We start from the raw sequence: 13046 nt of genomic DNA on the forward strand, positions 1-13046 counted from the left end.
AGCCCTGATCCTGGCAGTAGCCGCGGCCGCGACCCGCGCTGGGTTGCTCTTGGCGGTGCTGGAGCAGAGATCGCCCGGCCCAGAGGCCGCAGGGGCTGGGAACGGGCCGGGTTCCGCCCCATTTGGGGCGGGGGTCGCGGTGTCGTGGAGCCGGCCTCAGGCGTGGAGGCGTCTGCCGGGACCCGGGGTGCTGGCTCCGGGAACGCGGCTGGGGGTACGGAAGGGTGCCCTGTGTGGTGGGGTGTTCCCGTAGACACTTCGGATCACCCCTCGGTGACCGGAGCCAGGCAGGGATCGACGCTGTGGCCGAACCCTGAGCGCGGGGACAATGGGGAGCCTCGAGGAGGCCCAGATGTCGCAACGGAGGAAGTCATGTCTGGTTATCATAAATCCCGAGGGCGAGCACACGCCCCCTCTCTCCAGCCCTCCGGGAGGGGGCGATAGGCCCCGGACCCCAGGGTGGGAAGACCTCCTGAACACGGCCCCCTCCTCCCAATTTCACCGTCCTGGGGAAACTGGAGCCACCCTAAGAGTTGTTGGAGGTCACACAGGCTCTTGGGATACCACAACCCTGGCCTCCTCACTGCTACCGGGATTCAGAACTCCGGCCCGGTTAGCGCAGAGAGGAACCGGGCTAGGGACAGTCCTGCCTGTCTTCGCCGGCACTGCAGACTGATCCGGCAGCCCTGGGACCTCCAGCAAGCTGCTCTGAGGGGGAGCAGGGCTCCCATAGACCCGGAGGAGGTCCGAGGGGAAGGGGATATCTTGTGAACAGGGGCGTGGGAGAGGTGCTCCTGGGGCGGGGCAGTGGTCTCTGGGCACCTGCCCTGCTTTCCCTTTTAGCTCCCTACTCCAGACCCCGGAGATGCTGGGTCAGCTGCTTGCCCCAGCCTCCAGCAGCCATGGTGCCTGCCATGGTGATTTTGCTGACTGGGAGTGCCTCCATCTGTTGTCCTCCCCTCCCCAGAGTGGCCTCTGACCTTTGCAGAGAACCCTTCCACCCCTCCCCAAACCATTTCATATCTCTAGTTTTCCAGGAAGCAAAACAGGCAGGGGTTTTAAAGTGCATCTTGTGGATGGAAAGAGTGGGGGGTGGGGGGCCCGGCCGGGAGCTACGCCCGGGCTGGTCAAGGTGGAGGCTGGCTTGGACCTCCCACCTCTTCCTCTGCCAGGCCTCTTCCCTGCCACACATCTACCAGCTGCCCCCTCAGCAGGACCTGGCCAGCAAACACTTAATGAAATAGGCAGTAGTCCAGCCATCCATGGGAGGTGCCACAGGCTGGATGCTGGCTGGGAACCAGGACACCTATGAATGAGGCCAGGAGTTAGGGGGCGGGCGGCTGCCAGCAGAGCAGGATTGATGGAGGCCCTACCCCTGGTCGGCCTGGCCCACAGTGGGCTGACCTGGATACAAGTTGTGTCCTGAGCTGGCTGGTGGACTCAGTGACCAGAGAGAGTCCTGGGGCTTGAAGGTCAGGACAAGACAATAGCTGTGATCCCTTGGGGGGAGGCAGTGTGGAGAGGCCAGAAGCCTAGTGACTCCGAGTGACCTACCCACAAGGAAGAACTGGTGGGAGAAGGGAAAGTGGCTGGGAGGGGGAAAGTGCGTGACTGACCAAAGCAGTTGTCACGGGGGACAGGAACAAGTGTCAGGGAGGACAGGTCCATCTTGTGTCTCTGAATATAGGAGGCTCTGGGACTTCGGAGGAAGTTCTGAGGGAAAAGATGATGTGGGCTGCTGGTAGCAGGAACCCAAAGACAGGCTCCTGCACACTCGAGCTCTCGGGTTCGGGAAGAAGCCTGAGGCAGGTGTGGCGCAGGTCTGGTGGGCTGAGGGCAGGCGCCGGGTTCGGAGCCAGCCTAGTGGGTAAGGCCAGCCACCACAGACCAAAACGAGACACTGCATGTGAGTGGGGCTAGGCCTGGGGTGAGGTGGCACAGACCAGTGGCTCCAGGGAGTCCCCATGCAAGACTGGCGTTCAGCGCCCTTGATGCCTGAGTTCCGGCGCACTTGGCGAGCAGGGACCCAAGGATGGTTTGTGAAGAAAGCAGTGGATCTCCCTCTTTGATGGGGTTGCAAGTCTGCCTAAGAGCGCCCACATGCTGTGGGTTTGGGGTTCAGCAAAGCTCTGAATGCTGTCAGAGTTCTTGGGGACAGGAGAGAGGGAGGCGTCCTGTATGCCAGGACCATGCCCCACATTGGCAGACTAGCCCTGATCCTGGTGGTTGTGCTGCTGGCACCTCCTGGCCTTTGGAACCTGGTGTCCCAGAGCTCGGGAGTCACAGAGCACAGGCCCCAGTGTGGCTGCAAACGAGGTTTATTCAAACGTGCAAAGGCTGAGCGCGAAGCGCAGACCTAACCGAGGATCTGCCAGTGGCCTCCAGAGGTGACCGTGCTACGGCCAATAGCCAGGTCTGTGTGGCGGGGAGGCACTGGGCCTCAGGCCAGTTCTCCGGTGTGAGGAGCCCGGGGCCTGGGGTTTTGTTGGAGATACTTCCTCATCTAGAGACCAGAATATCTTGCTAAAGGCAAAAGCAGAAATCACATGTGTCTGGGGGCAGGGACGGTAGAAACTGTCTCACCCTCTGGGCTCCTCCCGGACGGGGTGGGGACAGGGAACAAGCTTGTTCTAGTCTAGCCTTGTCTGTGTCCTGCAGGGGGTGGGGATCAGTGACAAAGGCAGACCAGGAGGCCCCCTGGTCTGGAAGGAAGGACCCACATCTCTTTTAGGGTGTAGGGGAGATAGTAGGGGAGACAAGGGGGTGTCAGAGCCCAGGTGCAGACAGGCCCAGGGAGTCCAAACTCAGGTGAGGGTCACAGCCAGGGTCTCTGCCACCAGTGCTAGAGGCCAGGCTGTGTGGAGCTCAGGCCAGGCAGGTGGAGCATTGGGTCAGCCTGGCCAGGCCTGAGGGGGCCGTCTGGAGCTAGGAGGCCTGATGTGACTTTGACATTCTTTCAAGGGGGCCCGAGAGGACCTGGGACCTCTGGCAGCTGTTGGGCCGAGGACAAGGACAGTTTCCACGTTGCAGGGGGTATCTGGGAAAGCCTAAGTCATTAGAAGCAACTACTTGAGCGGGGTGGGGGTGCAGCCATCACTGTTGCGGGGGGACCCTGGTGTCACTGCCACAAGTCACCAGCCGCTGCTCCGTTGTCCTCGTGGAACTTGTGCAGGTGATCGGCGAACCTGGGGGTGCAGAAACCATTTCTGAGGCTGAGCTGACGGGGGGCAGCTGGGGGAGCAGGCACGGGCAGGGCTGGGGGGGGACGGTGGTGCGGGGTCACGGGGGACGTGGGGTTGGGAGGACAGGGGACGGCCTCACTTCTTGGCGCAGGTGGCGGCGCAGTCCCTCTCCACGCTCTCGCTCCAGGCCAGCTTGTAGAGCACCTGGCCAGAGGAGACACCTGAGTCCCCCCATGGCCATGCCCACAGCCCACCCACTGGCCCTGCGCCTGTGCTCCAGGGACAGAAATTTCCTGTGGCCTCAGGGATGTAGGGACACTCCTGAGCTTGCCTGTCCCACAGGTGGTCGGATGGGCCCAGACACAGGAATGTCCCTGATACTGTGGGCCAGGAGGTGCTGGGCCCTGCAGTTGCAGTGGGAGCCCAGGCTGACCCTGCAGGGGCCATGGTCACTGTCCTGCTGGAAGTGGGTCCCTGAGACTGGAACTTTCCTTGCACATGCCTGCCCCTCTTCCCCAGGTGGCAGACATGGAGCCATCCCTGGGGTGAGGTGGCACAGTGCCCCTCTGCCTTTGGGCAGATGCAGTTCCAGATGTCCCTTCTAGGAACAGGGCACCCGCAGTCTGGGGGCATTTGTTAGACCGGTTTCCTCTTGTGTCTGGTTCCCACCAAGACCTTTCTTTCCACGAGACCCTCAGGTCTGGGTTGGTGGATGTGGTAGGTCAGCCCTCCTCCCCAGAGTGGCCAGGCTGTGCCCCAGTCAGAGAACCCGATGTGGGCGGGAGTGCGCCTTGTCCCCAGATGGGCTAAGGAGATGCCCAGGGGAGAGGAGTGGCCCAGAACTGAGGGTGTGGCTTTGGAGAGGCCACAGTCGCAGGGTCCTGCTGCCCTGGAGGTCAGGGGAGCATGGTGACATCCCTGGCCCACTGTCCAGACACTCACCAAGAAGACCAGGCAGTGCAGGAAGAGGGTGTAGAAGAAGCCGATGGTGCGGGCCATCTTGTTGGAGAGGACCAGGCGGCCCTGGGGAGCAAATAGGGAGTCTGGCAGGGTGGCACAGGGCTGCCCCTGGCCCTTGTGTAGGTAGGGGTACTGGGGCGGCAAGGGGAGGGAAGGGCTCAGAGCTAGGGGCCCCTCACCACTGCCCTGCGGGGACAAGTCCAGCTACAGGATTTCTGGGGAATGGCGCCCCCTGCAGCTCAGTTCCAGAGCCTACAGTTAATGGTGTTACCAGAGGAGCTGCTGTACTGGGAAGAGGGAAGGACCCTGTCCCCAGTGTCCCAGGGTCACACTGCCACTCTTGTGAGGGCATGGGAGGGGTCTGTGTGGCCCCCGGGGTTTCTCCAGGTGGGGCTGGAGGGCAGGTGCTCCCCTCTGGTCAAGGCAGGCATAGGCGTGGGGACTCACCATGCTGAGCGTGGCCTTGTCCCAGGGGCTCAGGCTCAGGTACTTCCTCTGCCGCTCCTGGAGGAGGAGGGATGATGAAGGGACCCAGAGAGGGGGCTGCAGAACCCTAGGTGGCTGCTAGGGGCTCCCCGGTGACCCATCCTTCAGTGTGACATCTGCGTGGCTCCCCCGCCCCCGGGCCCCTTCTGCCCATGATAAAGCTCTGCCTGGACGGGACTGCTGAGTCCCCAGGCAGGCGGGGAGTGGGGAGGCCACCCCATCACGGGCAGCGGGGACCCTCGCTGGACAGCCTGCCCCTCACTGCCACACGCCCTCAGGGAGCCACCGCGGCCTTCCTGGGGATCCTGAGCCTCCATGGCTCTGGCCCGTGTGCAGGCCTGGAGAGAACGGATGGGCCCAGGGAAGGCAGTGGCCGGGCCAGGGTGGGCAGCTGCTCAGGCGCCGCCGGGACACAGACCCGCTTGCTGAAGGAGGAGAAGGGGTCCAGACGCTCCTCGTACTGGGTGGAGTAGCGCAGCTCCGTGTCGTCACTGCTGCCGCCCTGCGTGCGGGGAGGAGGGGACCGTTCAGGGGCACGGCCAGCAGGAGGCCGGGCTCAGGGAGGGCAGGCCAGCGGCAGAGCCTCGGTTTCCTCATCTGCAAAGGGGAGGCGGGGGACCGAGCCCCAGACCCCACAGCTGGGAGAGGTGCTGAGGTGATGTGTGAATGGGACGGGTGGCTCTGGCCTGGGGTCAGAGTTCTCTCTCCTCCCGAGGCGACAGGCCCACCTCGTTACCTACAGGGAACCCTGGCCCAGATGGGGAAGGCGGACTGCTCGGGCCTGGAGCGGGTTCTGCGTGGCTGCTTTTCTTCAGATGGGGTCTTCTTAAGTAGCCGAGGCTGGCCTCTAACTCTTGGTCCGAAGCCAGCCTCCTGCCTCAGTCTCCCAAGTAGCTGGGACCACAGGTGTGGGCCACCATGCCCAGCTGGGTGGGTTTGGAGGGGGTTTGCTGGGAGTGGGGGGCAGTAGCCACCGCCAGCAGCACTGGTCGCGGAGTCGGGGCGCCCTCTGGTGGCTAGAGAGCAGCAGAGCAGCTGCGGCTCCAGTGGGTGGGTGGGGAGCCCCCACCATCTGTCTTAGTTCTCTCCTCTTTCACCTCCCACTGTCCTCCCTCAGTCACAGAAAGGGTTTCCTTGCAGGTGGGCATCCCTGAGAGGCTTGGGGGCTGAAGGACACCGGGATTGGCACGGCAGGCACGTTTCTGTTCCATTCTCCACGAATGGAAATTCCGATTTTTTTTTTAATATGTGTGTAAAACATACCAATTCCCCAGAGCCCCTCTGCTGCTGCACCCCTAGGGTTAAGTTCCCAGATCCTGGGGTGCACTAGTGGGTCGCCGCCATTTCACAGAGGGGTTGCCTGGGCGGGTGGCCCCAGTCCCGGTCCTCCTGCTGCGTGTACCTGACACCTCCCTGCTGGCTTTTTGCGTGAGCCCGTTCAGGGGGCCACTCGGGGCTTTGCTGACGAGAGTGCAGGCACTGGACAGCCTCAGGGGGTCCCCAGGCCCAGGGCTGCCCCGCAGGTCATTCCCCGACCCTCCCGTCTCAAGGGCCCTGACCAGCCTCTGTCCGCCTGGTGTCCTGGGGCTGGGGAGGGCACTCACGCGGCCGGGGTAGCTCTGCAGGAACTTGATCTTCTCGAAGAGCTTGATGTTGTCGGCGCGCAGGCTGTCCAGCTCGCTCTGCAGGGCTTGGATGGTGTGCTGGGCCAGGCGGCTCTCCTGTGGGGGCCGGGGTCAGAGGGCACCAGGCTGGCACGGGTCCTGCCCAGCTACCTGGGGCCCCTCTCTCTGTGCCCGTGGCTGTCTCTTTGGCCTGCTGGATACTGCTGATGGCTGCCCCTCTGGGAAGTCCCCCTTTCCCTCCTGGTCCCACCCCAGGCAGAAGTCACCGTTCTGGGGTCAGGGGTCTTCATATTTTATTTGGTTTGGGTGTTACCAGCCTTTTAGATGATGATGTTGATTACGGAGCTGAGGACCAAACCCAGGTCCTTGCATTGTTAGGCCAGGGCTCTGCCTCTGAGCCACGGCCCCAGCCTCCGCAAGCAGTTGAGGTATAATCCAGTCACATAAATGTCCCCATGCTTACATGGACAACCCAGTCCTCTTTAATGCACTTACGCGGTTCCACATCCCCACCATGTAATTTCAGGAGATATTATCACCCCAGCAGGAACCCCTGACCTGTCGGTCATCCCTGCCCTGGCCTCAGCAGCCACCAGTCCCTTCCTGGACATTTCATGGTGAGGTTTGAACATGGCCCATCTAAGGGCGAGGGGACATGGGAACTCCTGGTTCAGTTTCTTCAACTGTGTGAACCGGGGTTTCCTTTCCGCTCTTTAACATTCAGCAGTGCCAAAAGGGACATGGCCGGGTGGCCATTCCTTGAAAAGTGGGATGTAGAATTGCCACCCGCTCTGGCAAGGCCCCTTCTGGGGTCGCGTCCCAGCAACGGGCGAGCAGGGTCTGGAAGGAATGTGGTCCTCACCCCGGGTTCACAGCGGCACCGCGCGGGGCAGCCCCAGCCCGAGGCAGCCCGGGGTCGCGCAGGGGAGCGGACAGATAAGATGTCGCCTGTGCAGGCCACAGAGCATCTTCTTAAGGGGAGGGACATTGGGACTCATGGCACAGCGTGGTTGAGCCTTGAGGACATGACATGAGTGAACTAAGCCAGTCACCAAAGCACAGATCCAGCATGAGCCCACTTCTGTGAAGTTTTATCAAAGACTGGAGACAATTCCAGAGACGGAACACAGAGCAGTGACTGCCGGTGTGACCTGAGTGGGCGGTTTCAGAGCTCAGGAGATGGTCGGTGGGGACAGTCGTGACAGTGCACAATGTGAGTGGACTTGTTGCCACTGCGCGGTCAGCGGTGGCCGGGTGGTAGGTTTTATGTGACGGTAGTTTACTTTGCTTGGTACCAGGCTTTGGTACCAGGTGTAGAATTGTTATTTTTATTATGTTGCGGTCCCGGAGTTGAACCCAGGGGCACCCTACCACAGAGCCACACCCCCAGCCCTTTTTACTTTTTACTTTAAGACAGGGTCTTGCTAAGTTGCTGAGGCTGGCCTTGAACTTGCCGTCCTCCTGCCTTGGCCTCCTGAGCGGTACCCCCACGCCTGGCTCCAGGTCTAGAATTTCAAAGCAAAAGCTGGAATCCTCTAAGGCTCCTCCCTCCTTCCTCGGACTCCCAGCCTTCTTGGAAGGACTGTGTTGTCCTTCTCTGTGGCTGTCCCCAGAGCCTGATGGCCAGGAGGGGGGTTCCTCGGCCATAGCCTGCAGCCCTGATGACTCCTTATATACAGTCTCTTGCTCCAGAGCTGGGGTCACAGAGGGTCCTGGGGATCTGACGTGCCCGTCACTGGACTGGAGCAGGCGGGGAACCTGTGAGATGCTTCCATGACTTCCGGCCTCCGCTCCCACCGGGAGTGTGGTCAGCGGGGGAGGTCCCGGGACTGGCTCCACGGAGCCCCAGGTCCAGGGCGGGGCCCCCCCAGGTGCTTCCCTGGTCTGTCACCTGGCTGTCTGCACTGCTGCACCCGGTGTGCACCCTCATGGAGGGCCCTGGCCCTGGCCCTCTCCTGCTCCCTCCCGGGCTTCTTCCATCCTCTTCGGGGACCACATCCCTCCAGCCACCAGCCGCGTGTCAACGACACCCCCGAGGCCCCTCCTCTGGGATCTACAACACCTCGCAGGTCTGACTGGTCACCTGTGCAGGGTGGTCCCTTCCTCACGTGTCCCTCCGGGAAGGCCCTGGCCACAGGTCAGCAGCTGGCAGGTTCTTTGGGCTCCTTGCTCCCCTGACCCCGTGGAGTCCATGATGTCCCCACGTTGTCCACCTTCATGGGCTCCCAGCCCTCCTCTCTCCCACCCTCCCCTGCTTCGTGCCCGCTGCCTGACTTGGGTGTCTCCTCCTGGACCATCTTAACCATGCCTGGTCACCTTCTGTCCTGCACTGGCACCCGGGGGACCCTTTCTCTGCATTACAGCATCACTCCCCTGCTTAAATCCATGTGGCTGTCCCGGCAGTAGGACACCCAATTGGCAACTCTGTCTTGGGCCTCCTTCCTGCAGCCTGGAGGCAGCCCTGTGCATTCCACCTGGTTCTTGTTTCAAGACCCAGCAGGGCATGGCCTCCTCCAGGAAGCCCTCCCTGACTGCACGGGACAAGCCTGACCCCACGGCAGTGTAAGGTCTGTGACAGTTTTCTTTCTGAGCCCAGGTTCTCTCCCACTGTGTCCTCAGGACTTGTAGGGGACAGAAAGAAGTGACTCACAGCCTCTAGCTCTTGGTTCCGGGCACGGAAGCGCTCCCTCTGGCTGGAGATGATGGACAGCAGAGAATCAACCTGGCCCTCAGGGAGGGTGCCGCTGGCTGGTGGGGAGGGTCCTAGGAGACAGTGGAGAGTGGCGTGGGATGGCAGGAGCCCATGGGGCCACGTGGCCCGGGCCTTGAGGGATGTCTGGCCCAGACCACGGGGTGCAAGCCTGACCAGCAGGCAACCTCCGAGGGTGGAGGCTGGAGGCTGGGGCTCCGGCCAGTTCACCTGTCCGCACTGCCACAGAGCCAGACCCAGAGCACCACCCCCCCTTATTCTGTATGGATGTGAGGGCCCTGCACTGTCACACTGGTCCCCGGGGAACAAAGGGACACTGAGGGAAGTGGGGAGCCGTGGGAGCCCCGCCCACTCCTCCTGGCGTGGCAGCCTCCGGTCCAGGCCTCAGGTCAACCCTGCTCGGCTCTAGCTGCATGCGGGTGGCCGAGGGGTGGGAACCACCGCACAGCTGGATGGGCCTCCGTTGAGGAGGGGGAGCCTCTGGGGGTTCCAGCCCTCAGCCCGCCCTGCCCCAGTCCCTCACCCCCGTGGATGTGTTGGCCCCTCCTCACCGTAGAACAGGGCGGTGGCCTCCTTGATGGGCTCCGGGATCTTCTCCAGGCCTTGCTCAGCAGCACCCTGAGGGGAGAGGAAGAGACGGTAGGTGCCTCCACATCCGGGCACTGACCACGCTCTTTCAGGGTGGCCAAGCAAAGTGGGGTCGAGAAGCAGCCAGGGCCTGGAGGGGGGCCTCCACTGGGCCACCCAGCTGGCACTGCCCAGGAAGAGCAGGCTGGGCCCTGACGGCCCCTCTAGATTTGGGGGAGGGCAGCTTAGGCGGGCTGCAGGGTCACAGGCAATGGTGCGTGAGGCTAGAAGGGTGGGCAGGGGGCAGGGCGAGTGGTGGGGGGCTCACCTCGGCATCAGGACGCTGGATGGACTGGATGGTGCTCAGGTCCTGCTCCAAGCGGGCGATCAGCTCCCTCTGCTCAGTGGCCGTGGCCATGGCCTCGGTGACATGGACCTGCAGTTCTGCACAGCGCCCTGCAGCCAAAGGAAGATGCGACCATCAGAGGACCTGGTGTGACCCTTGCTGTTCCCTGAGACCCACGGTCTGAGAGCTTGGCTGTTCTCTCCACAGGAGAAGCAGGCCGGGCCGGCTGGAGGTAGGCCTGGCTGCTGGGGGCCTTCACAGCCCAAAGGGCCACTGTGCGACCCAGCCAGCAGCACTTAGGCCCTCCTGGCTGCGAGCACTCTGTGCCTGAAGTCCCCAGGGAATGGGAAGGGTCCCAGACCAGGGACTTAGGAGAAACAGGTGCACCCAAGCTCTGCCCAAGACCTTCCAGGTGTCCCCGGAGGGCCCCTTTCCCTCTCTGGGTCTCCCTTGCCTCTGACAAGCAAAGCGAGGAGCCCAGGCCTTTCCCAGTGAGCCCCAGTTCTTAGGTCCTGGGATAATGACCAGAGAGGGCCTGGGGCGGGAGGGGCTGAGGAAATAGGAGGGGTGTAATGGGGGGTGGCAGGGTCCCGCCTCTGGAGCTGAGCCCAGTCTTGGGTGTTGGGTGGCCCCGGAGTCCCCTGACCCACAGCCCTGTCCCTCTCCCCTGTCCTAGAGCCAAGGTTTTTGTTTTTCTCTCTTTGCAGTGAGGCAAATCCGGGCTAGTTCTGTTTGGAGAGCGTCTGCTCCTGCAGGAGGGTGGGAGATGGTGGGGAGGAGGGTGGGAGATGGTGGGGAAGTTCTCCAAGCCTGGTCCCCAGGGTGCCTTCAGTGGTCACTGTCTAGAACAGCAGAGGCCTGGAAGCTGACAGATGGCTCTACTTCTGGCTGTGTGACTCCGCGCAGCTGGCTCACCCTCTCTGGCTCTTATTTATAAATGGTGGTAACAAACCTTCCTCTGAGCTGTGGGGCCCTGTCCTTTGGGGTAGGCTGCATGGCCACCAGGAGGCACTGTGGCCTCAGAAATGCTCAGAGACTCCAGGCAGCGAGCCGGAGACTGGCTCCTCACTGCACAGCCTGCTGACCAGCTGTCCAATGGGCCCTGGGCCAGAGGACAGCCCCACCTCACCCCACTGCTCCATCTCCTGGTGCCCGCCGCCCGCCACGCCCTTCTGTGCCCTGCAACAGTCTGATCGTTCAGAACAGATGGTCCCTATTTTAGAGATGAAGAACTGAGGCGTCCCCCCTGCCCCGGGCCAGAGCCCAAGGGTCCCCCTCTCCCAGTCCTTTCCCACACCAGAGTCTCCACTGCTCAGGCCCCAAAAGGACTTCCCCTCAGACAGGGCGGAGCCCCTTTCCTATCCCTGGCAGGAGGTGGTGTTGGGGGGAGGTCACAGTGTGGCCTGAGGGCAGGGTCAGGCCACAAGGGCGGACTGTGGTGGTGGGGCTGGGGCCTGGCCCTGGCGATCCACAGGACCTTGAGCAGACCCCAGTGGGGAGACCCACAAAGGGCAACCATGCCGTGACCTTGGCCTTGGGCCCAGGCCTGCAGATGGGACTGCAGAGCCGGCTGCGTCCTGCCCCATGCATGCCCAGGAGGGCTGATGAGGGGAAGTCCAGGGGACGTGCAGGGGAGGACAGCAGCAGAAAGCTAGCGGGAACTGGCACTGGGTGGCGCCCACAGAAGCCGGCAGAAGCCAGGCAGCGCGTGTCTGTGACCCCGTGCCACCCAGCGTGGCCTTGGCCAGGCCTCCAGGGCGGGAGCCACCTGCAGCCTCGAGAGTCACCAGTGAGTGAGGGGCAGCGCCTGGGCGGGCACGTGGTCCCTGCCTGTGCGCACAGGTGGCATTCTGCATGTGCCTGAAGTCCTGAGAACACACCCCCCACGAGGCTGCCCAGCCCAGCTGGAACCAGGCGTTGGCGACCGTTAGGGCATCCAGCGGCCGGACAGCCTGTCGCCGTGGCTGCAAGTGAGATACTGCAGGGTGAGTGTCAGGGGACACTGTCCCTAGAGACGTGGCTGTAAGGAATGCTGGCTGGTGTCTGGGTGCAGCAGAATGGGGATGGCTGCTTGGGAGGCCCAGGGGAGAGGCTGCAGGGAAGCCTCGGGGCAGGGCCGGGACCTGTCCTGGGGCCCAGCTGGACAGCAGTGACCAGAGCTGTGCCTGGGAGCCATCCCTCCCTGAGGGGAGGTGAGGAGGCGGGTGGCGGCCTCTGTGGGCACCTTGAGGGAGGGGCCTCAGTCACAGACCTTCTTGGAGAGGCTGAGGGCCATCCCTGCCCCCTCTTCAGGAGGAAGGGACAAAGGGACCACAAAGTTGGGGGCACATTCCTGGTGGCCACATGGTATCAAGGGAGTGCCTGAGCTGGACTCTTCCAGAACTGGGCTTCAACTCTGCGCCTGTCCCCTGGGGATCTCACGGCCTCAGGCGGGCGTGTTTTGGACCCGGGTACCGCAGCTCTGGGACAAGGTGGAAGACGGTGCCGGGGACGGCCTGGACCCCTTTGCTATACAGAACCCAGGAGAGGAGGCCCAGGCCCGGCCTGGCCTCCCGAGACGGGGAGGCAGTTGGGCAGCAGCTTGGTCTGGCTCTGGAACCAGGACGCACTGCTGGACAACTAAGGGACGGTGTGGTGGGGACTTGGGCCCAGGTGCCTAAGCCTGGAGGGATCACCAGCCCCAGGTGGCTGAGCCCCCGCAGACGAGGAGCCCAGAGAGTGCTGGGAATACTGGCCAGAGCCTGCGGGTGACACCTAGGGGGTGTCCACAGGACCTGGAGAAGAGTCAGGAAGAGGGACAAGTCGGGAGCGAGTGTGTGCAGGGACCGAGTGGCAGAGGGACTGTCCAGGAACGAGGAGGGTCGCCGGGGTCTGGAGCTACAGAAAGGCTGGGCGGGGAGGGCTGTGGGCTGCGGGTGAGGGTGCTGGGGGAGGCGCGGGGTGAGTGGGCGCAGCACTGGGTGGAACCCTGCGGTGGGGTGGCTGCGAGAGAGAGGGGGTCTTGAGAAGCCTGGGCACATGGGAGGGGTGCAGAGAGCCTGCGGCTAGGGAGGGGTCAACGGGTCAAGAGCGTGCAGAGGGGGTGGGACCTGGCCTCGCCTCTGATAGGTGGCCCAAGACTGTCCGCTCCCCTTATGAAGGTTTCGGGGACTTTGTCCTTCTGGAAGAAT

General features: G+C 63.0%; 1 protein-coding gene across 3 annotated transcripts in view; it reads right to left on the minus strand.

The window, feature by feature from the left end:
• Window positions 1-2306: 2306 nt before the first annotated feature.
• Window positions 2307-13046, minus strand: part of Cux1 (cut like homeobox 1) — a 316806-nt gene continuing 306066 nt past the window's right edge. For all 3 annotated transcript variants that reach the window (XM_047533876.1, XM_047533875.1, XM_047533874.1), the window contains exons 15-23: window positions 9859-9986; window positions 9515-9581; window positions 8904-9016; window positions 6233-6349; window positions 5047-5130; window positions 4590-4646; window positions 4125-4205; window positions 3322-3386; window positions 2307-3185 (exon numbers count right to left, since the gene is read on the minus strand). In XM_047533876.1, coding sequence (XP_047389832.1) covers window positions 3119-3185; window positions 3322-3386; window positions 4125-4205; window positions 4590-4646; window positions 5047-5130; window positions 6233-6349; window positions 8904-9016; window positions 9515-9581; window positions 9859-9986 — 779 coding nt within the window. In that variant the 3' untranslated portion in view covers window positions 2307-3118. The remainder of the gene's footprint in view (window positions 3186-3321; window positions 3387-4124; window positions 4206-4589; window positions 4647-5046; window positions 5131-6232; window positions 6350-8903; window positions 9017-9514; window positions 9582-9858; window positions 9987-13046) is intronic.

This window comes from Sciurus carolinensis, chromosome 18 (genome assembly GCF_902686445.1).
Source record: "Sciurus carolinensis chromosome 18, mSciCar1.2, whole genome shotgun sequence".
Lineage (NCBI taxonomy): Eukaryota > Metazoa > Chordata > Mammalia > Rodentia > Sciuridae > Sciurus > Sciurus carolinensis.